Source organism: Nuphar pumila, chromosome 13 (assembly GCF_984573655.1).
Source record: "Nuphar pumila chromosome 13, dmNupPumi1.hap1.1, whole genome shotgun sequence".
NCBI lineage: Eukaryota > Viridiplantae > Streptophyta > Magnoliopsida > Nymphaeales > Nymphaeaceae > Nuphar > Nuphar pumila.
In genome coordinates, this window is record NC_143261.1 from 89,691,302 (window position 1) to 89,716,387 (window position 25,086).

The window sequence follows — 25,086 nt, forward strand, 5'->3', positions numbered from 1 at the left end:
ATTGCACTAAATCATATTTCTCGTGTGTCAACTACCGATGGTACCTCTTTAAAAGTCAAAAGCTTAGGAAACCTTGATGATATTTCAAAAAAATTCTTTGTTCTAAAAGTGAGAGTCATTCCCAAACTGGATTTAAATCTTTTTTCGATCTCTCAAATTGCTTACTATGATTGTAAAGTATTCTTCTCATCTAAGGCATGATGGGTGCATGATCTCCAGTCAGGGAAGCTGATTGGGCAAGGCCATAGACGAGGAGACCTTTACTACGTGGATTCCCTGTGTTTACCAAAATACTCGTTTTGTAATCATGTCAATAACATTAATATAGATCTTTGGCATAAAAGATTAGGACACTCAAGTATATCCAAATTATCTCTTTTTCCATTTTTGAAAATTTTTTGTAAAGATAAAAATTTTGTATGTGAAGATTGTATACTTGGAAAAATGCAAATGATACATTTTTGGTCTAGAACGTCTGTAACACATAAATTTTTTGAATTAGTGCATTCGGATGTGTGGGGTCCCGCTCCTGTTATGTCAAAAGGTGGTTATTCGTACTATGTTACATTTATAAATGATTTTAGTAGACATACTTAGATTTACTTTCTAAAACTCAAATCTGAAGTTTTTTCATGTTTTAAAAACTTTCATAATCTAGTTAAAAATCAATTTAAAACAAACATTAAAGTTTTCTGCTCCGACTCTGGGGGAGAGTTTCTTTCAAATGAATTTCAATTATATCTAAAAAATCATGGAATTGTGCATAAAAAATCATGCCCTAAGACACATCAACAAAATGAGATTTCTGAAAGAAAACATCGTCACATCATTGAAACTACTAGAACCCTACTTATTTCAAAAGAAATTCCAAAGCAATTTTGGGTTGAAGCTGCCATAACCGAAGTCTATTTAATAAATAGAATGCCTTCTCAAACTTTGGAAAACAAGTCTCCTATTGAAAAACTCTTTAAAATTTCTCCTGATTTAAAAAGGCTAAGGGTATTTGGTTGTAAATGCTTCGTGCTTCTTGAAAAATATAGCAAACTCTCTCCTAAAGCCATAAAATGTGTCTTTCTTGGTTATGCTGATAATAAAAAAGGATATCGATGTTATGATAAAACAAATGATAAACTCTATGTTTCTAGAAATGTTATCTTTCTAGAAAATGACAATGGATTTTATTTTGAAGTTCCTAAGGAAGAATTTGAGTATGCTTTCTTATTTGATTTATTACCCAATAAAGGTATTAGTAATGATATTGAAACCTTCGAGTCTATTAATGACTTAAGTAGCGAACCATCTCAAGATCTTCTTCAATACTTTAGATGAAATATTGGGGAGCATCCATGTGCCCTTAACAGATATAATCAACTAACAAATACTGAAAAAACTAGTGTTAAAAGGTCAGAACGAGCACATAGGCCTCCAAGTAGGTTTGTCTCATGCGAATCATTCTTACCAAACTACAGGGCATGTCTTCTAGCCATTCATTCATATCATGAACCATCCAACTATAACGAGGCTAAAAATATAAACGAATGGGTTGAAGCTATGAAAATTGAATTAGATGCATTACACAAGGCTCACACTTGGGCAATTCAACCTCTTCCTATCAGAAAAAAGATAATAGGGTGTAGATGGGTGTTTAAAATTCAAACAAAAAGTGACGGGTCTCTTGAGAGATATAAAGCAAGACTTGTTGCAAAAGGATATTCTCAAGAATATGATATAGATTATGAAGAGACCTTTGCCCCAGTAGCTCGTATGACTACAATTAGAACTCTAGTTACTATAGCATCCATTCAAAAATTATCGATATATCAGTTAGATGTTAAAAATGCATTCTTGAATGAAAACTTAAATGAAGAAGTATACATGGATCCTCCCTCTGGTCTGTCTATTGAAAAAGGCATGGTCCTTCGTCTTCAAAAAGCCCTATACGAGCTTAAACAAGCCCCTAAAGTATTGTATGATCGGTTCAATGGTACAATATTAAAACTTGGATTTAAATATTGTTCCACTGACACTGCTCTTTTTGTGTGATCTACAGGTACTTCATTGATCATTCTTCTTTTGTATGTTGATGATATGATCATTATAGGAAATGATCAAAAGGAATTTGAAGATATTAAAATTTTGCTTAAAAAATCCTTTGATATGACTGATCTTGGTTTTTTGAGATACTTTTTAGGAATTGAAGTAGCCTACTCGCCAAGATGATATATTTTATCTCAAATCAAGTTTGCAGCTGATATTGTTGAGCGTCCAGGAATCACTGACACAAAATATGTTGATACTCCTGAAGTAATAAATGCGAAAATGCGAGCTGAAGATGGAGTATTATAAGATGATCAAACCCCTTATCGACAACTTATTGAATCGTTGATGTACCTGTCCATTACAAGGCCAGATATTGCGCATGTCGTACATTCTGCAAGTCAATTTCAACATGCGCCCACAATCGTCCACATGAGTGCAGTATTAAGAATAATTCGATACATCAAGAAACCTATATCTAAGGACTATTCTTATCCTCTTCCTCATCCTTAAGTCTTATTTCTTACACTAATTCTGACTGGGGAAGAGATTCCAATAACTGTTACTCAACTACTGGCTTTTGTGTGCTTTTAGGTGATTCTCTCATTTCTTAGCGATGCAAAAAATAATAGAAAGTGTCTTTATTCTCTACGGAAGCTGAGTACAGGGCAATGACTACTACAACCACTGAAGTTGTGTGGATGAGAGCACTACTTTTCGATATGGGTGTTGATGTCTCAGAACCTTCAAAGCTATGCTGTGATAATAAAAGTGTCACCTATATAACCAACAATCACACATTTCATGAGCGAACAAAACATATCGAGATAGATTGTCACTATATTCGCGAAGAATATTTGAAGGGGACTATTACATTGCCATATGTCCAGTCTAAATTTTAGATTGCAGACTTCTTCACCAAAGCTCTTTCACTGCTTTAATTTTTGTACCTTCTTAGTGTTAAAATATATATATATATATATACTTATATATATATACTTATATATATATATATATATACATTCGTATATATATAAGTATATATATATATACATATATGTATATATATACACTATTTCTCATTTAGATAAATACCCGATAGGGGTATTCTTGTAAAACCACATATGTACCTTTTTCTTTTTTCTTTTTTCCTTTTTCCTTTTTTCCTTTTTCTTTATTTCTTTTCCTTTTTGTAATGACCACAAGGGGGCCCCACACTTGTAGTCGTTGGGGCTCCAACGGTCAGATTTCTGACCGTTGGGGCTCCCAACGACTACAAGGGAGCCCCCCTTGTGGTTCCTTTTAGTGCTTCCCTCCTCTATAAATAGAGGAGGTCTTCCCCTCTTAAATGTATGGGTTTTTACTGTTAGAATGGCCCCATACCCAGACATAAACTTACAAGTTACATTGGAGAACCCGACCCATACTGGAAAACCCGATCCAGTTTATGATACAGTCTTAATACCCTCCCTCAAGTTGTGCATGGTCCTGTACCATGGACAACTTGCCTTTGAGATACCAAAACCGCGCACTCGTAAGTCCTTTGGTAAGTAGATCAACAACTTGATCTTCTGTTGGTACATAGATTGGAATAACTTCTTTGTCCTCTACCTTCTGTCGGACAAAGTGTTGATCGATCTCTATGTGTTTCGTTCGACCATGATGGATAGGATTGAAAGCAATTTGAATGGCACTTTGATTATCGCAAAACAGATTCGCAACCTTCACTTTTTCTCCTATCTCTGTTAATAAATGTCTTAACCATGTAACTTCGGCAGTGGCAGAGGCCATGGATCGGTACTCAGCTTCTGTACTTGAACGCGCAACAGCACGTTGCTTCCGACTACTCCATGCTATTAAGTTTTCATCAACATACACACAATACCCAGAGACTGACTTTCTATCGTCTGGATCTCCTGCCCAATCTGCATCTGCATACACTTCTAGTGGTCTATGTTCTCCTTTTGCCTTTGATTGACGATAAACAAGCCCATCTCCAAGAGTACCCTTCAAGTACCGAAGAATTCTTTTAACTGCATTCATGTGTTCTGTACGTGGATCGTGCATGAACTGAGAGACTTGATTCACTGCATATACAATATCCGGCCTCGTAAAAGTAAGATATTGAAGCATCCCAACTAAGCGACGATAATATTTCGGGTCCTCATAGATCTCCCCATCTTGAGCACTGAGTTTATGGTTTAACACGCTAGGAGTATTCAATGGCTTGCAGTTCTTCATTCTTGACTTTTCCAGAAGATCCAGAGCGTACTTGTGTTGGGTCAACAAGAGGCTAGTATTTTGTCGATCCACTTCAACCCCCAAAAAATATCGTAGGACACCCAGGTCCTTCATCTTGAACTTCTGATTCAATAGGATCTTTGTAGCCTCTATATGCTTGCAAGAACTTCCTGTAATAATAATGTCATCTACATATATGAGAAGTAAGGTGTTAACCTGATGTTCTCGAAAAATGAACAATGAATGATCAAGTTGAGAACGGACAAATCCAAATCGCTGTACTTCAATGGAGAAACTGTCAAACCATGACCGAGATGCTTGTTTTAGTCCATAAATGGCTCGTCGCAATCTGCAAACATGTGTCTCAGGATTGTTTTCTGCATAACCAAGAGGCTGCTCCATGTAAACTTCCTCCTTCAGATCGCCATGTAAGAATGCATTTTTAACATCAAGTTGACTTAGAGACCATCCATGCTGAACCGCCAAGGATAACACGAGTCGAATGGTTCCCATTTTTACAACTGGACTAAAGGTCTCGTCATAGTCTTCTCCATATGCTTGTGTGAAGCCTTTAGCGACTAGTCTTGCCTTATATCTTTCAATGGATCCGTCAGGTTTGTACTTAATTTTATATACCCACTTAGACCCTACAACATTCTTATCCGGAGGCCTAGGAACTATTTCCCAGGTCCTGCATTCATGCAAGGCTCCCATTTCTTCATTCATAGCATCTGCCCATTTTGATGACAAGGAGGCTTGGGAGAAATCGATGGGTTCTTCTTGTTTTTCAACCTGTGCAACGAATAACTGCATTTCTGTGGAAAAATTCTCATAGCTTACCCATCTTTCAATAGGGTGTCTGATCCTTTCCGAACGTCTGACATGCTCAGTTATGTGGGGTGTGTCCCTTCTTCTGACATACACTGCCCCTTTGAATCTTCTGCCATCTGGACGAGCAGTACCTGATGTCAAGGTTTCTTCTGCGATGGGAGGCACAGTAGATCCCTGAGCAACTGTCAACATGTTCCCACTAGGTTCTGCATTGGTTTCCATGGGCTCACACTCATCTATTACTGTGTGACATGGAGCAGAGTTATCCATTTCTAGCTGATCAAATAATTCATTCGCTAGCCACGGCTGATAGCTTTCTTCCTCCTTAGTAACCCTTGCTTCTTTGTTCGAGATCTGAACATTGTTCTCATCAAAGACAACGTTTCGTGAGATTTTAATGCGTCGAGTGTCTGGATCATAGCATCGATATCCTTTATACTCTTCAGCGTACCCAACAAACCTGCATCTACAAGCTTTATCCTGAAATTTATTACGTTGGGAACTGTCAATGTGAACATAGCATACACATCCAAACACTCGTAGTTGACTGTATTGAGGTTGGGTACCAAACAACACGAAATAAGGAGTCAAATTATTCAACATTTACATCGGTAAACGATTTATTACATAAACCGCAGAGTGGAAAGCTTCTGTCCAAAGACTTAAAGGAATATGAGTGTCATGCAGCATACTTAGGGCACTTTCAACAATATGACGATGTTTTCTTTCCGCGACCCCATTTTGTTGTGGTGTGTGGGCAAGATATTCTACGCCTTATCCCGTTGTTTTGAAGAAATTCAGTAAATTCCTTTGATAGATACTCTCCCCCTCCGTCACACTGGAATTGTTGAATACTTGTCGAGAATTGATTGAGAACAAGAGCATGAAATAAACGAAAGAATTTGAATACCTCAGACTTGTATTTCATAAAATAAATCCAAGTATATCTGGAAAAACTATCAATGAATGTGACATAGTAGCGACTACCAGACAAAGAGGGTTGTGGAGCAGGTCCCCAAACATCAGAATGAATAAGTTCAAAAGGAAAGGAAGCTCTTTCATTTATTGAATTGAAGGGAAGTACATGACTCTTACACAACTGACAACTAGAACAAAGAAAACCATCAACCTTATTATGCGGACTTGATCTTGAAATAAGTCCACTTGACACAAGTTTCTCAAGAGAAGAATTATTACAATGACCCAAACGACAATGCCAAATATTTGGCTTATTGTACGAAGACAAACTCAAACAATCCTTAGATGAATCTAATTTGAATGGTTGACCAATTGACGATTTCGATCCAGCTCTGCGAACAAGTGAAGAAGTCTCTTTGAGGATATACATATTTCCCTTTCGCTCTCCCTCAACGAGCGTCTTCTTCGTGAGTGGATCCTTGACACAGACAGAAGAAGGAGTAAATTCGACGCAAGAATGAATGTCATCAACCAATTTAGAAACAGAAATGATATTTTTGACAATATTAGGGGAATGAAAAACATTGGACAATTTTAGGGAACCATCGGAAAGAGGAATATTCACATTTCCAGTGTAAGTTATTGGATGGAGAGCTCCATCTCCAGTTTTAATACTTGCATTTCCATGATAAGGGATAGGTTTCAAAATCTTACCAATATCACCTGTCACGTGGGCTGCAGCTCCAGAATCAATATACCAAGTTCCCTGATCACCCTGTTTGAAATTCAATCCTGACAAAGCTGATATTAAAAGACTCTTGACATTGTCTTCATCCCATTGAGTTCCTCCATCTTTTCCCTTGCTTGACGATCCTGTGCCATTCATTTTCCCTTTGTTTTGCGGGTTGTGCCAACAATTTGCTTTGATATGTCCCTTTTTGTTGCACAAATAGCAAGTTGGAACATTTTTGAAATTGTGATTTCCCGAAAAACTACCTGACGGCATGCTAGGCGTGGGCAACAATCCACGCCCCCCTTGATTATTTCTTATCTGTCCATGTCCTCCTCGAAAGTGGCCACGTCCTCTTCCTGAATTTGTCCCTGTAAACAATACTTCTTGGCTTCCTGAATTGTTGCCTACATCTTCTCCTTTAATGGAAATTTCATATTGTAGTAATTTTGCCCGAAGATCCTCAAAGTTAGGAAGTGAAGGAAGACACAAGAGAGATGTTACCAACATATGATAATCTGATCCAAGCCCGTTTAGCGCTTGTTGAACTTTGTCCTTATCAGAAATCACACAGCCCACCATAGCCAATTGATCTGTGATGATCTTCACCTTGTTCATATACTCTGTAACAGTCATGCTTTCTTTCTTTAGGAGTTGAAACTCCCTCTTCAAGTGCATAATTGTTGCCTCTGAGATTTGAGAATAGGTCTTCGCAAGTTGTTCCCACAACTCCATTGCTGAGCACTCATCTGGAATACCTACAAGAACCTCTCGCGAAAGAGTAGAGGTAATGTAGGCTACAACAGCTTGATCTCGTTTTCTCCAAGTGGTGAATTCAAGATTTCGAATCAACTTGTTAGAAGTCTCTCCCTTATCGTCCACAATTTCCTGCACAATAAATTCTGATGGTGCAGAGATCGTTCCATCTAGGTGTCCATAGAGATCGAGGCTCTTAATGAAAGGCAGTATTTGCCTCTTCCAGGTTAAATAGTTATTGTTATTCAGTTTGTCTGAGATAAGTTGTCCTAGAAAACTAGATGGCAGGGTAACAGAATCCATGAAAACTGAACTATAAAGTTGTTGACTGCTGACAAACACTTAAGGAATGACTTTAGATCTGAAATAAATTCAGACCAGATTAAATCAAGAATAAAGAATAAATGAATAGGTATTTTAGACCTTGAAGGAATAACCAGAAATCAAGAATAAAGGAGTGAAATTGGATCGAGAAGAAATAAAAATCAGATTCGCTTCAGATCTGGAGTGAACTCAGATCTAACCGTGACAGATGAAGGAACAACAACAACTAAGAAAACAAATTTGATCTTTGGATTAGATCTGATCTTGATTTCAGACTGGAATGAAACAGATGCAACAATCAAAACACAATATATGAACCTAAACAGTTGATGGCTGTTTTCAACTTAATACCAAATCTGATATTAGAACCCACGTTTGGGCAGATTCGGATTTCAGATAGCCTTTGGGTTCGACAGTCTGATCCAAATCAGACGTGATAAACAAAAGGAAGAAAAGATAGATAAAAAAAGCACAGCAGTCACGCAGGGTCCAATCTATCGATAGATTGGAAGAAAACAAACAAAAAGAAGAACGACGACTAAACAGAAGGGAAAAGCTGGATGAAGGCAGAAAGAGGATGCAGACATAAATAGAAAATAGAAAAGGAGGTAGATTGAAGAACCTGGAAGAAGAAACACCTGGGACGTTGATCTCGCTGGATAGCCCTAGACGGAACAGCACCTGCAGTGTCGATCTTGCTAGACACGCCCTTCGGAGTCGATTCACTGTGCAGAAGCCTGCTCTGATACCATGTTAGAATGGCCCACTCGATCTTGCTGGAACGTGAGAATGAGGCGTGAGAGAGAGAGAGAGAGAGCTGCGGCAGCAAAAGGGGACTTCAATAATGAAGTCGTGCCCTACTTTATGTTTATATATACATATACAAAACAGTAACTGGGTTGGACCAAGTATTTGGATCCATACCCAGACATAAACTTACAAGTTACATTGGAGAACCCGACCCATACTGGAAAACCCGATCCAGTTTATGATACAGTCTTAATATTTACACCCCTCTCTCTCTTTCTTCAATAAATCCAACTTATGACTTTAAGTCATTTCCTATATTTGTGAGGTTTTGTGTGTGCACATTTGGTGTTTGTGTTCTTGGCTCTTGTAGTCACTCTTAAAGAGTGACTTTTGCTCTTTTGGTGCTTCCGCCTCTTTTCATTACATGGTATCAAAGCTCGGTTGGTGATTGGGCTTCTCTTTTGACATCTTGGAAAGCGTGCCTCTCAAAGTTTTTGAAGAAAGGAAGTATATTTGGTGCCGATGGAACGTGACTCTAAAGTGGAGCTCTCTTTCAAGCTAAATGGGTCCAACTATCTCATGTGGGCCTCCGCTATGGAAAATCATCTAAGAGGTAAGAAACTTTGGGGTTTTGTTATGGGAACTACTCCCGAACCCTCTCTTGTTCTTACCAAAATTGAAAATGAAGTTGAAAAGGCTTTAGATGGCGATGAGCGCATCAAAGCCATTAATGAACATCAAACCAAAATCGAGGATTGGGAAAGCAACCATGCCAAAATCTTGGCATGGTTTATGAACAACGTAGATCTTAAAAATTGTGCCAATATTGCCAAGTTTAGAAGAGCCAATGAGGCTTGGTTTTTTCTTAAGGGTATGTATACCCAAAAGGATCTTGCTCGGCAATTCTTTTGCCAAGAAAAAATTCGTTCCACCAAACAAATGGATATGAATGTCCGGGACTACTTTAGCTCTCTAACTCCTCTTTGGGATGAGCTTGCCCTTCTTGAACCCAAATGGGTTGCTCCACAAGACATTGAACTAAGAAGGGAACAAATTGAAAAGGAGCACTTTTTTCAATTCCTTCATGGACTTCGCCCGGAATTTGAACAAGTGAGGGCATCTCTTCTCCATAGAAGCAAAGCCCTACCTATTGAAGACGCTCTTGCCGAGGTATGTCAAGAAGAAACTCGACTTGGCTTGAGCATTAGGAATGATGAAGTTTTGGCCGTTAATAGGCCCGGATCAAATGTTAAAGCATATAGACCTCCCCACTTTAACAAAAATATCAATGGGCCTAGAAGGGGAATAATATGCCATTATTGTAATGAACCGGGTCACATTAGACCGGCTTGTCCAAAACTCAAAGGTAAAGTTGCCGTGGTTGGGGAAACTTCTCCAAAGAAGGAAGAAAGTACCAAAGAAGGAGATATCAAAGAAACTCTAAATCACATCTCCGAAGTTCTTCAACATCTTCTCAAGACTTCTCCTTTAACATCCGGGGCCGCCATTGCCTACTCATCATCTCCTCCAGGTATGTGGATACTAGACTCCGGTGCTTCTTTTCATATGACATCTCATAAAAATTCTCTTTCAAATATTTTTTCCGAACCTATATCTTCTTGTGTTTCAACGGCCGATGGTACATCACTGAAAATTGAAAGTATTGGATCTCTTGATTTCAAAAACTTCTTTGTTCCTAAAGTAAGAATCGTTCCTAAAATAAATTTAAATCTTTTTTCCGTATCTCAAATCACCGATCATGGATGCCAAGTCTCTTTCTCACCTAAGGATTGCACCGTGCAGGATCTCCAGTCAGGGAAGCTGATTGGGCAAGGCCATAGAAGGGGTGACCTCTACTTTATGGATTTTTTGACTCTCCCATCTAAGGCATCATGCAATCTTGTAAAAGACAAAAGTATTGGAATATGGCATGAGAGACTTGGCCATCCAAATTTTGTAAAAATGTCTCTTTTTCCGTTTTTGAACAATACTTGTAAAGACAATCACATGACTTGTAAAGATTGCATTTTTGGGAAATCTAAAGCTATTCCATTTCCACAAAGAAGTTACTTTACCACTCGGCCATTTGAACTTATTCATTCCGATGTGTGGGGACCTTCCCCTATTTTATCTAAAGGAGGTTTTTCGTATTATGTGGTATTTATTGATGATTTTACTCGATTCACGTGGATTTACTTCCTAAGTCGCAAATCCGAAGTTTTCTCCTTCTTCAAAGAATTTCATGCAATGGTCAAAAACCAATTTTTGAGAAATTTATCTATTCTTAGATCCGATTCGGGAGGCGAATATATGTCCAATGATTTTCAAAAATATTTAAAAGAAAATGGAATTTTCCACCAACGTTCTTGTCCCAACACTCCACAACAAAATGGACTTGCGGAAAGAAAGCATAGGCACATAATAGAGACTACAAGAACGTTATTAATCTCAAGAAACATTCCAAAATCCTTTTGGGCCGAAGCGGTTCTAACCTCTACATATCTTATCAATAGGACCCCTTCGTCCTCTTTAAAAAATCTTTCTCCATTTGAAAAACTTTACAATATGTCTCCCGATTACAAAAGACTAAGAATTTTTGGATGTAAATGTTTTGTTTTAACTCACAAGAATGATAAACTTTCCCCTAGGGCTATTGAATGCATTTTTTTGGGATATGGCGAAAAACAAAAAGGGTATAGATGTTTTGACATACTTAAAAATAAGCTTTATATCTCTAAAGATGTCACATTCCTTGAAAAAGAAAGTGGTTTTTCGCACCAACCGAATGAAAATATTGATTATTCATTCTTATTTGACTTATTGCCTAACGAAAACATCATAGATGATCATATTGATTCTAATGAATCTCTTAGTGAAAATCTTGTTGAACATCCAAATGATGATCAAAATCTTGAAGAAAATGTTTCAAGACAAATTCAAGTCTACTCTAGAAGGAATGAAAGGAATCCTCCTTGTGCCCTTGAAAATTTTTCCCAAAATGAGTTCACCGAAGAGACTTCTCAAAGAAGATCAAATCGGATTTCCAAAATACCAAATAGGTTTGTTTCTTATGATTCTTTTTCGCCTAATTTTCGAGCATGCCTTCTTGCTCTTCACTCTTTTCATGAACCATCTCATTACAATGATGCTAAACAATATGCTCATTGAAATGAAGCTATGCAACTTGAACTTAATGCTCTTAAAAAGGCACAAACTTGGGAAATCATTGATCCTCCCAATGGCAAGAAACCCATCGGATGTAGATGGGTTTTTAAAGTAAAAACTAAGAGTGATGGTTCATTGGAAAGGTATAAGGCTAGGTTGGTAGCCAAAAGATATGCCCAAGAGTATGGGGTAGATTATGATGAAACCTTTGCCCCCGTTGCTCGAATGACTAGTGTTCGAGCTCTTATTGCTATAGCCGCAGTTAAAAAATGGCCAAATTTTCAACTTGATGTTAAAAATGCCTTTTGAATGATAATTTAAATGAAGAAGTGTATATAGAACCACCTTCAGGTATGGATTTAAATGGAAAAATTTTGAAATTAAAAAAAGGCTTTATATGGTCTTAAGCAAGCACCTAAAGCTTGGTATGATAGGTTTAGTAACGTATTAATAAATTTAGGATTTTCTTTTTGTTATACTGACACTGCTCTTTTTGTGAAAAGAACAGGTGACTCCATTATTATGCTTCTGCTGTATGTTGATGATATGATCATCACTGGGAATGACAAAAAGGGAGTAAATGATGTTAAGTCTATGCTAAAAGATACTTTTGATATGTCTGACCTTGGTTATTTGCGATATTTTTTAGGTATTGAAGTGGCTTATTTCGAACGTGGATACATCTTATCTCAGATGAAATTAGCTCTTGAAATTTGTACCAAATCAGGAATATCTGATGAAAAGAAAGTTGAGACTCCCGAAGTTATCAATGCAAAACTTAGACTTGAAGATGGTGTTCTTCTTGAAGATCCAACTCCCTACCGTCAATTAATTGGATCTCTCACTTATCTATCCATCACCCGTCCTGACATAGCTCATGTGGTTCATGCAGCAAGCCAGTTCCAGCACGCACCTACCACGGTTCATATGGCGGCCGTAATGAGAATTGTGCGATATATCAAAAACACCATCTCAAAGGGACTCTTCTTATCCTCTTCCTCATCTCTTGAATTGACTGCTTTTACTGATGCTGACTGGGGAGGCAATCCCAATGATCGTATCTCAATTACGGGTCTTTGTATCTTTTTAGGTGAATCTTTCATCTCGTGGAGATGCAAGAAGCAGCACAGAAAGTCTCCTTATCATCTACTGAAGCTGAGTATCGGGCTATGGCAATGACAACTATGGAAATCGTATGGCTCAGAAGTCTCCTCGCTGACATGGGCGTCCTCATTTTCACTCCTACCAAGCTCTGCTGTGATAACAAAAGTGCGATATACATTGCCAGCAATCACACCTTTCATGAACGGACAAAGCATATCGAGATGGATTGCCATTATGTTCGAGACGAATATCTCCGAGGGACTATCTCATTACCATATGTTACTTCAGAATATCAGCTGGCTGACTTCTTCACCAAAGCGCTTCCAACTCCACGATTTATGTTCCTCCTTAGCAAACTTTCGGTCTTCTCCCCGTAAAGTTTGAGGGGGCGTGTTAAAATATATATATATACTTATATATATATACATTCGTATATATATAAGTATATATATATACATATATGTATATATATACTATTTCTCATTTAGATAAATACCCGATAGGGGTATTCTTGTAAAACCACATATATACCTTTTTCTTTTTTATTTTTTCCTTTTTCCTTTTTTCCTTTTTCTTTTTTCTTTATTTCTTTTCCTTTTTGTAATGACCACAAGGGGGCCCCACACTTGTAGTCGTTGGGGCTCCAACGGTCAGATTTCTGACCGTTGGGGCTCCCAACGACTACAAGGGAGCCCCCCTTGTGGTTCCTTTTAGTGCTTCCCTCCTCTATAAATAGAGGAGGTCTTCCCCTCTTAAATGTATGGGTTTTTACACCCCTCTCTCTCTTTCTTCAATAAATCCAACTTATGACTTTAAGTCATTTCCTATATTTGTGAGGTTTTGTGTGTGCACATTTGGTGTTTGTGTTCTTGGCTCTTGTAGTCACTCTTAAAGAGTGACTTTTGCTCTTTTGGTGCTTCCGCCTCTTTTCATTACACTTAGCAAACTTTCGGTGATTTCCTCATAAGTTTAAGGAGTGTTAAAAATAAAATTATATTCAAATACCCGATAAGGGTATTTCTGTCTTTTATCCTAGAGTACAGTCCACTAGGTACTGAAATGTAATTTAGCATTGTAATAAATAACCTGCCCAACAGTCAAAATATGACTGTTGGGAGGCAGTCCAACTAGACGTTGGACTACGATCCAACAGTCATAATAATGATTGTTGGAAGGCAATCCAAAGAGCTGGACTGCCTCCTATGCGCTGGAGTGAGGATCACTCCCTTGTTATTCCTGAATGCTCTTAGAAGCATTTGAGGGTTTTCTCTAGAGTTTTTTCCCATCTTATAGGCTTGTATGCCTCTTGTGTTGTTTGATATTTTTATCTCTTTTGAGATTGTATTTGGTCCATTAGTGACCAACCTTAAGTGAGTTTATTAAAGCCCTTTGTTGGCATTGTGTTTGTTTCAGTATTGTTTCATTGTACCTTGTTTTATTACACTTAGCTGATATAGGAGGACCTTTATCTTGGTCCGTTGTATCCATGGTTCACACAAGAACAATTGTTGAAACTGCTTAGATTAAGACAAAGGATTGACAAAGAAGCTTTCAATTTGGGTGGGTGCAAGGTGAAAGAATGAAACCCTAATCTACGATGAGAGAAGAGAAGAGAGGGAGAGAGAAATTTCCAGCTGAAAGGAGGGTTCAGTCCATCGTGACTGCCCTCTCATTCTATTTAACATAAAGTGTAAACATTAGGGTACGAAAATACCCTTTTACAAAATAATAATTTACAATACATGAACTGGATCTGGACCCGATCCATTACACAAATGGATCGGGTCAGACATACACAGTGAAAGTAACAATGCCTTCTTTTCAGCCTCCCTCAAGTTGTGCATGGTGTTGGACCATGAACAACTTGTTCTTCAAAAACCAAAATCTATCCTTTGTTAACCCTTTAGTGAGGATATCAACAACTTGTTCTTTAGTTGACACATACATGGGCTCAATCTCTTTGTCTTCAACCTTTTTCTTGATAAAATGTTGATCTATTTCAATGTGCTTTGCTCGACTATGGTGAATGGGATTGAATGACATGTTGATGGCACTTTGATTGTCACACAGCAACAGTGATCGAACAATCGGCTCTCCCATTTCAGTCAGAAGATGTCTTATTCATGTACCCTCGGCCGTGGCAGTGGCCATTGATCTGTATTCGGCCTCAGTGCTCGATCTAGCAACCGCCTTTTGTTTTCTACTGCTCCAGGATACCAAGTTTGGCCCAATGAAGCTGCAATAACCAGATACTGATCGTCGTTCGTCTGGATCCCCCGCCCAATCAGCATCAGCATAAGTAATAATCTCATGGCCCCCACCTGGATCTAATTCTTCCTTGCCTTTGTATACCAGCCCATCACCCACTGTACCCTTTAGGTAGCGAAGTATACGTTTGACTGCCTCCATATGTGACACACGAGGTTCATGCATAAACTGGGATACCTGATTAACTGAATATACTATGTCGGGTCTAGTAAAAGTCAGGTATTGCAACATGCCAACTAAACTGCGATACTTAGTGGGATCTCCATATATATCCCCTTCTTGTGAACTCAATTTCTGATGAATGACACTTGGAGTTGTTAACGGCTTACAATCTGTCATGCCTGCTCTGCCGAGAATGTCCAGCGTATATTTGTGTTGAGTAAGGGTAAGTGTATCATTCTTGTTATCAACTTCTACCCCAAGAAAATATTGCAGCTCTCCCAAATCTTTCATCTTAAATGTCTGATTTAATAACTTCTTCACCTGCTCAATGTGGCTTTTACAATTCCCTGTGATGATGATATCATCAACATATATCAACAGAAGGGTAGTAACTCCTTGTTCATTGTGAATGAATAATGAGTGATCCAGAAGAGACCTAGAAAAACCATGCCGTTGTATTTCTAGAGAAAAACTGTCGAACCAGGAACGAGAAGCTTGTTTCAAACCATAGAGTGCTCTCTTTAATTTGCATACATATTTTTTGGCGTCTCGTTCTGCATATCCAGTGGGTTGTTCCATGTAGACCTCTTCTTTTAAAACCCCGTGCAGAAAAGCATTTTTCACATCCAGCTGGCTCAATGTCCATCCATGTTTAATGGATAGACTCAACACAATACGAATAGTCCCCATCTTGACAACAGGACTAAAAGTTTCATCAAAGTCTTGGCCTTCCTCTTGTGTGAATCCCTTGGCTACCAGTCGAGCCTTGTACCTTTCGATGCTCCCATTTGGTTTATATTTTATCTTGTACACCCATTTTGACCCAACGACATTTCTGTTCAGTGGTCTAGACACAATCTCCCATGTGCCACATTCATGTAAGGCCTCCATTTCTTCATTCATTGCTTCTACCCATCTTCTAGAGCTCGCAGCTTGATAGAACATAAGAGGCTCATCCTCTTTACTTATGGATGTCAAGAATAACTGAAAATCCATTGAAATTTTTTTATAACTTACCCACCTGTCAAGTGGATGTCGAATCCGTGAAGATCTTCTGATATCCATTTGCTGCGAAACGGATGATCCAGATGGATCCGTGTTCGAACAAGAAGTGAATGAGGGCTCTTTCTCTCGCCGAGTGTACACAATTCCCTTATACCTTGTTGGCTCCAAGTCATATGTGACAGTTTCCTCCGTTTGAGTCTCATTGGCTGAATCCTCATGTGGCTCATTCTGACTGCAATTTTCTGGACATTCTACTGTACCATTGGAGAAGAGTTCTGAATTTAACCATGGGTAGTATACCTCAATGCTGGAGCTTGAGTTATCAGTATCCACCATAGTTGAATTATTATCCTGATCAGCAAAGTTCATTTCATCGAAAATAACATTCCTTGATATTTTGACACGCTTACTCAGGGGATCATAACACCTGTACCCTTTGTAATCTTCGGCATATCCTATAAACCTGCATTTCAAAGCTTTATCTTGGAACTTGTGCCTGAGTGAGCTATCAATGTGCACATAACAAACAGACCCAAACACACGTAATTCATGATAATCAGGTTGTATGCCAAAAAGAGAGAAGTATGGTGACTTATTTTCTAAGATATTCATGGGCAAGCGATTTATCACATGAACTATGGAGTGGAAGGCCTCAGTCCATAATGATGTAGGGAGATTGCTCCCGTGCATCATGCTCATTGCAGTCTCAACAATATGTCGATGCTTCCTCTCAGCAATCCCATTTTGTTGAGGTGTATGAGGGCAAGACACTCTTCTCTTTATCCCATTATGTTGAAGAAAATTAACAAAGTCACTCGAGGAGAATTCACCTCCTCCATCACACTGAAAATTAAGAATGTTGGTAGAGAAATGATTTTGAACGAAAGAGTGGAATTTCTGGAACAATCCAAAAACTTCTGATTTGTGTTTCATAAAGAATATCCAAGTATAACGTGAATAACTATCAATGAAAATAAGATAGTATTTACTGCCAGAAAAAGAAGTAATTGGAGCAGGACCCCAGACATCTGAACAAATGACCTCAAATGGCCTTGAAGCTCTTTTATTAATGGAAGCAAAAGGTAAGACATGACTCTTACATAAATGACAGCTAGAACATTTTGTATCAACGACTTCTGAACTCAGACTGGACTTAGGAATAAGATTATTCATGACAAGTTTTTCAATAAAATGGCGGCCACAATGGCCAAGACGACTATGCCAAAGTCTTGGCTTATTACTTTCAGAAACATTAAATAAAAAATCAGAATCAAAGACTTGGTGAGGCTTCAAGGATGAATAGTTGGGATGAATGAAAGAAGGATCTTCTTGGAAGATGTACATGTTGCCCCATCGTTTTCCTTCAGCGAATGTCCTCCTCGTGCGAAGATCCTTGACATAAACAGAAGATGGAGTAAATTCAACTGAAGCATTTGCATCATCAACATGCTTTGAGACAGAAACAATGTTCTTTTGAATATTAGGAGCATGGATGACACTTGGAAGTTTAAGAGAGGACTTTGACATGTGTATAATGGCATTTCCAGTATGTGAGATGGCATGATGTGATCCATCTCCTGTGACAATGCTATTCTTTCCAACATAAGGTGTAAGAGTCAAGAGTTTACCTACATCACCTGTAACATGAGTAGCTGCTCCAGAGTCGACATACCAAGTTCCTTTGTCATTTTGTTTCATATTCAATCCTGCCAAGGCTGCCAACAACAACTCTTTTACTTTTCCATCCTTTCTAGCCTCTGCTTGTGGAGCTTTCCCTTTGTTTTGAGGATTAAACCAACAGTTCGCTTTAATGTGCCCTTTCTTGTTGCATAGGAAACAGGTGGGAATGGGTCTTTGTCCCTGAACATTGGGTGTTGGAAGTATGCCACGACCTCCATAGTTATTTCTCCCTTGTCCTCCTTTTCCTCGAAAAGAACTTCCTCTACCTTGACCATAACTCATTCCCATAGCCAGCACATCTTGTGTTCCGGAATTCCCATGAAAAGCTTCAGAGGAACCTTTCAGATTCATCTCATATTGCAACAGTTTTGCACGAAGATCTTCAAACTTTGGAAGTTCTGGTAAACATAGTAAGGTTGTCGTCATAACATGATAATCTGGCCCCAATCCACTCAAGGTTTGTTGTACTTTATCTTTTTCACTGACGAAACACCCAACAACCGCCAACTGATCTGTGATGCCTTTCATTTTATTCAGGTATTCCATAATAGACATGGAATCTTTCTTCAGCATTTGAAATTCTCGCTTAAGAAACATAATTCTTGCCTCAGAAATTTGTGAATATGTTTGAACTAACATATCCCACAGTTCCTTTGCCGAACAATCATCAGGAAGAGCAATAAGGACCTCCTGTGAAAGAGTTGAAGTGATATATGCCACTAGCGATTGATCTCTCTTCATCAAGCAACATATTCTGGATTCTTGTGAAAAACAACAGATTGTTCGCCTTTATCATCCACCTTTTCTTGCGAAAGAAATTCTGGAGGCGGTGGGACCGATCCATCCAGATGACCAGAAAGGTCCTGACTTTTTATAAACGGAATAATCTGTCTTTTCCAGGTCAAGAAATTACAGTTATTCAATTTTTCAGAGACTAGTTGACCAAGAAAACTTGAGGACAGGCATGATTGCCCGTGAGTAAATTCCATTTGATGAATATGCTTGAACTGACACTTAGGTATGAAGAACAAAGAACTCGGCCAAAAGAAAAAGACAGATAAGATATGACAGATGGCTGCCAATGATTAGCAGTGATTAGCAGGAAAAACAGCAGAAAGGAAAAGGAAATCTTAGATCAAGAGATTAACAATGATTAGCAGGGATTAAACCACAGATCAAGAGATTAAATGTAGGAAAAACAGCAGGAATTAAACCTGATGAACCTGATTTCACAAAGAAGCAATCACGGCTGAAAAGAAAACACAGATTGATGCTGTAACACACGGCTGAAAGAAATCACATATTTTCTTCACAAAGATTTTCTTCACACAGATTCACGCTAGGTATTTGAGGGCCACAATACCACACAGATTCACAGAGATTTACCACACAGATTTGGATTCACGGCTGATAAGTTCACTCTGCTGACGCTGGTGGATTCACGCTGGGATTTGCTCACGCAGACTCAGGCTGGGTTTTCTTCACGCAGACGCAGATTCACGCAGATGGGCTTTCTTCACGCAGGCTGGGCTTTCTTTCTTCACGCAGGCTGAAATCACGCTGATTCACAACCAGACATTCTTCACTGGGTATTTACGCTGGGTATTCACACCCAGATTCACGCAGATAGCTGATGCAGATCCACGTTGATGCACACGCTGTGCTTTCTTCACGCAGATCCACGCCTTGCTTTCTTCACGCAGATCCACGCCCTGCTCTGATACCATGAAAGAATGAAACCCTAATCTACGATGAGAGAAGAGAAGAGAGGGAGAGAGAAATTTCCAGCTGAAAGGAGGGTTCAGTCCATCGTGACTGCCCTCTCATTCTATTTAACATAAAGTGTAAACATTAGGGTACGAAAATACCCTTTTACAAAATAATAATTTACAATACATGAACTGGATCTGAACCTGATCCATTATACAAATGGATCGGGTCAGACATACAATGAAGATAATAATGTCTTCTTTTCACAAGGTTCGGAAAAGGGAATCAGTAAGATGAATTAATAGCAAACTTGCTCAAGTGGAGATATTAGATGAAATTAGAAAGGAATTTGATACAAAAAAAGAGAACTTAGAAGTGTCCAAAGTGCATTAGTTACAAAAAGTAAAAGGTGGCATGATAAAAAATAAATTAAGAAGAAAATAAGAGAGTACATAAAAAGTGGTCTTAGATGCTGACAGCAGCATCTTTTGATTTTTACACAAAAAACAAGTTGAACAGCCCAATTTTAGGAGCTGAGGGTGGTCAGGCTTGAAATGAAGGAAAACTGGAAAAGTGGGGTCCAGGGAAGATTTGACAATAGCACATATATGAACAAAAATCTTTGTATAGATATTAAAAAATCCCATAAAATGAAAATCCAAAGCCTGACCTGAATGTGCAGTAATCTCTTCATCAAGATCACAAAGTTGAAAACCGGTTCAAACTACAAAACTATGATGCCACCTGTTTTCAAGCTTTCAAAATGGGATTTATAGACTTCAAGCAGTGATGCCTCCATTGTCAAAGTTGTAGGTCACTTCAAGATCCACAATGTCATATTTTCTTTTATCTTTTTTTTTGGAAATAGACAATCAGCATCATTTTTTTTAAAAGTAAGGCAATTAACTGGTGCTGAATCGCCTGTGTCTGAGAAAAGCAACTTTGAAGATGGACAGATAATGAGTAAATTTACAGAGTTTTCAAATAAAGAAACCATAGACCATAGCTCCACACCGTAATGGAAAGGGAATTTTGTGAAGAATGCTGACATATGCATATTGTGTAATACATAATAATGAACAAGTAATGGCTAATGTGTGAATAACCTATGTACTCTGTATAGTATATCATGCTGCATGCATGTGAAATATCATAGATGCCATTGACACATAAGCTGAGACTTTTTCGTGATTGTTCTGGTGTTTGAGACGGTGAGAATTCTAGTTCATCGAAGGTGCTTCTTCATGCACTTGGGTCTATGTTTTTTATTTTCCCTCCAAATGATGCTACCAATGGATGTGGTTCCAAGTTTATGGTTGAGCTTGACCTAGAAATGTTCCTCACTGAGAAGTGTGCCACTTCGCTTTCTCACTATGAAAGGACCTGGACTTTGGCTACATAGTTACGTACTCTGTCCTAGTGGATCCATGATGGATTGATACCTGGATCCTACCAGCATGGGTAGGCAGTTTTATTCCCGAACCAACAACTCAACCCAGTTCTGGTTTTACTGGTTAAAGTCCCTCTTTTTCCAAGTTTGAATAGGCAGTTTCAGACCCAATTCCGACTTAGCTAAGGTCAGGCCTGATTAGCTAAAGTCCTTTCTCTCTCTCTCTCCTTTTAACAATTGGAATGGGCTGGACCACCACTTGTTTCCATGTTGGATTCAGATCCAGTTTAGAAAAGGTGTGGGTCTGAGTAGGATATCACATCTTATCGACCCAACTCATAGGTATTTTGGTTTCCAGTCTTGTGTGGGTAGTCTGGTCATGGTCCAGTCAGATCTGTCCCATTCACAGATGCTTTGACTAATGACTACAAATAGCTGTTAACAGACTCTATTGACAGTAACTCCTAAATATAACCAATCTAATGTGAGTTCATACTTCATCCTGCTCAAGCTCCTATAGAGATTGGAAAGTCACTTCATGTTTGCATTTTGAAGTACTTTTGCTAAAAATCATGTCTTTTCAGTTGAAGAATAAGTTGGTTAAATTGCTAGACTAGCTTTATCATTTTCCTTAACTTTGAGCTGGAATCATCAATTGTTTCTTATTTAACTATTGCATCTTTCAGAGTCAAAACACAAAATAAAGAGCCCCAATAGGTTGCAGAAATCTGACTCTGTGGATCTGCCTTCTGCAAAATTTCAAGTGAATTCCTACACTAAGCATGGGAAAAACAACTATGAAGCAAATGAAGCTCTCTACTATGATGCATCATGCTTCAGTCCAAGAAGCTTGTTTGCTTCTCCTCCAGACAGGAGCTCAGTCATGCTGGGTCCTTTGCAATTCACAGATGACTCATCAGAACAAGATTTGCTACTAGATGTCCCTTCAAACGTATGGCTGCAGCAGGCTGAGCTTCTTGATTGCAATTTTTGGAAGCAGAAGTCTTCTTCAACTGGTTCCTTGATAGAGGCTCCTGGCAAGTAGTGCCACTATCTAGAAATGATCTTTAGCTCTTTCCAGCCAGCAGCCAATCAGAGGCAGTTCTCTACAGTGATGTTAGATGCTAATGATATTATAGGTTCCAATGTGAAGCACCAGTATTTCAAAAGCTTTTATATTTTAGAAATCTAGGATACAAGCTCATGTGCAATTTGGCCATATTTTAAACAAGTTTGGTATACTATTTGAGCATGCTGGCTTATGATTTAAGACTGCATATAAAGAGATGAATATGGGTGGTTTTGTAAAGTCTTTCGTGTAGGTTAGGTTGAGTTCATAGAAAAATGTGGCTGCACATGAGGACATAATTTTGTAATTCCTTTTCACCTGCTTGTTTACAGATAATTTCTTCTCTACAACCAGCCTTTGGTTGTTATGTCATTGACATTTTGATTCATGTAAATTTTTTGGAAAATTTTCTGAATTTTATGTAGTCTTAGTTACATCATTTTCTTGTTTGGAGTTATCATTTACTTGGGTCCCTGGGTCCAAGTCAACTCGAGCACCATAGGTGCACAGTCAACCGAAACCTTAGTCCTTCAAGTTGGTTGGAAGTTGGATAACCTAGGCCAAAATGACTATCGACTCGGACTGTTGATAGGCCAGGTTGGGACAACAGTTAATGGGACATGACATGAATATGAAGTGATGGCCCTTAAGAAGATTATGGTTTAGATTTGTAAAACCATCGGGTCCAGACAAGTTTACAAGGTGTTTCACAATAATGGATTTTGCAGCTTTGCCTAGCTTGGAATGTGGTATATGAATCAGCTTGGGGGAAGTTAATAGAATTTGTTTATGTCTATTGCCAACTTTTAATAGAAATAGAGGAACATGGACTAGTTGTAAATGCAACCCATGTAGAAGTATTCTTCCATTCTGTTGCAACCTTCAGTGGAATGAAGATGTGCACAATTGGAATGTATATCATGGGAAAGAACAACAAATGGGCTGGGCTATTCTTTCTTGTTTTGAGAAGGTAAAAAAGGAAAAAGAGAAAGGAGTCCAATGTCTTGGCTCTGAGTTTGTTTAGAATAAAAGCCTTTCTTGCTTGATTCCCCCTGTTTTGAGGTGCGTCAAAATGGAAGAATAATGCTTAGTGGAGCTTCAAATTCAGTTCATAAAGCCTTGGATTCCTTTTTGACGTATTTGATCCCTACAAGGCAATTTTTTCTTTCTTAGTACGATGATCCATAGTGACGAATGCTTAAAAGAACAATTTTTTGGCCATGATTTTTGGGGAGATTTAAACTTTTTAACTTGCATTTTTATCATGAAAATGTTACAAAAATAAACTTCATGAATATAAAAAATCAAAAGGGAATAAAGTAAATAATACTTAACAAATTAAACATTTTTACTGATAAAATGTAAATACCAAGATAATATTGCCATATTTTTATTTGAATGATAATATCAAATATTTTTTAAAAAAAGTGATGTATTAAACACTTAAAATGCCTGATAAAATATAACTGTTTTCACAATATTTTCAAAATACTGCCAATATTTGTCACACAGCCATGATTCTTCCTGTTACACATGATGGCTACTCCTTCCATCACATGTCCTTATCATCCCCTGTTTGATACTGTTCCACATCTTGCACTTGCAGATTTTTCACGCTTCAGAAGTTTGTTATCCGGCCTGCTGCATATCATTAATTTGGCCTTTAAAAAATAAAATAAAAGACTCCTTTCTAATTCACAATTAACCAAATACTCTGGCTTCTACACCTGGTAGCTGGCTTAGGGAGAAGGTGCTAACCCCTTTGTCCCAGGTTCAACTCCCACTGTCTATGCAGGTGCTTTTTACTGCTGGGGCTCTGTAAGGGCTTGGGTGTCGGTGGCCATACCCGGAGATTCCCTGTTTGGGCGGGAAACTTTGGCATCAAAAGAATTCCTCTGGCTTCTCAATGATGACAGGATTATTCCTTCTCTCTCTCTCTCTCCTTGGCAGAACCACTTTAGATATGTGGGAGCACCATGTTCTGCTTCTGACTCTTCAATCATCTAAGCAATCAACCACATTTATCTTCCCCCATTCCTTTCAGTTATGGCCTTTCTTAAAAACTCTTCTCCTCGTTGACAATGCATTTTCAATTTCATTATTAGTATGGAACTCTCCATTTTTTTGTCTTTTGTATTATTTGTATGTTATTTTGGACATCAAACATTATGGTGATGCACCGTACTGATGCTATTCACTAGCACATTCAAATAATGGTGAGTTTTATCCATTTTTGTTGACCTATTCTAATAATGATGCAAATGGTTCAGATATGGTTTAAGTTAACTAAACCAAAGTTACCAAATCAAATCTAGCTAGATTTAGCAAGACCTGGTTCAGGTTCAAACTCTGTCTAAGCATGCAAGACCTCTTTACCAGATTCAAGTATTGCCCCATTTCACAAACATCATTAGACTTTGTTGAACCTGCTCTTTTAGGGTGATTGGATAAGTAGAGTTTGAGGTCCTCAGATTCCAATTCGATTTTGAACACAAACTTATTATTGAAATTCAAGTTTTATGTGAATTAAAACTAAAATTCAAATTTGATTTTAATGAGAAAATAAACTCAAATTTTGAATTTTAATTAAAGTTGAAATTCAAATTTAAACTTCATGTCAGAAAATCAATTTTCAAATTTAAATATGAATTTGTAATAAAAACTCAAATTCAAATCTAAATTGAAATACAACTTTGAAATTTGAATTAAAACTTGCACTAAATTAAGATTCAAAAGTTCAAGATGTAATTCAAAATTGAAAATAGAATAATGAACAAAAAATTCAAATTTAAGTTTGAATTGAAAATTGAAAATTACGGTTTCATTTAAAATTTGAAATTAAAATTTAATTTCAAATTTTTATTTCAAAATATCGATTGAATTTCAAGTCCAAGTTCAAATTTCTAATTAAATTTGGAAGTCAAACTTGAAACTGAAATTCAAGTT

At 37.9% G+C, this 25,086-nt stretch overlaps 1 protein-coding gene across 1 annotated transcript in view; it reads left to right on the forward strand.

Moving 5' to 3' along the window:
- Window positions 1-22,536, forward strand: part of LOC149819093 (GATA transcription factor 27-like) — a 47,378-nt gene extending 24,842 nt beyond the window's left edge. Inside the window, exon 8 of the mRNA XM_089986341.1 lies at window positions 21,758-22,536. Coding sequence (XP_089842467.1) covers window positions 21,758-22,116 — 359 coding nt within the window. The 3' untranslated portion in view covers window positions 22,117-22,536. The remainder of the gene's footprint in view (window positions 1-21,757) is intronic.
- Window positions 22,537-25,086: the final 2,550 nt, after the last annotated feature.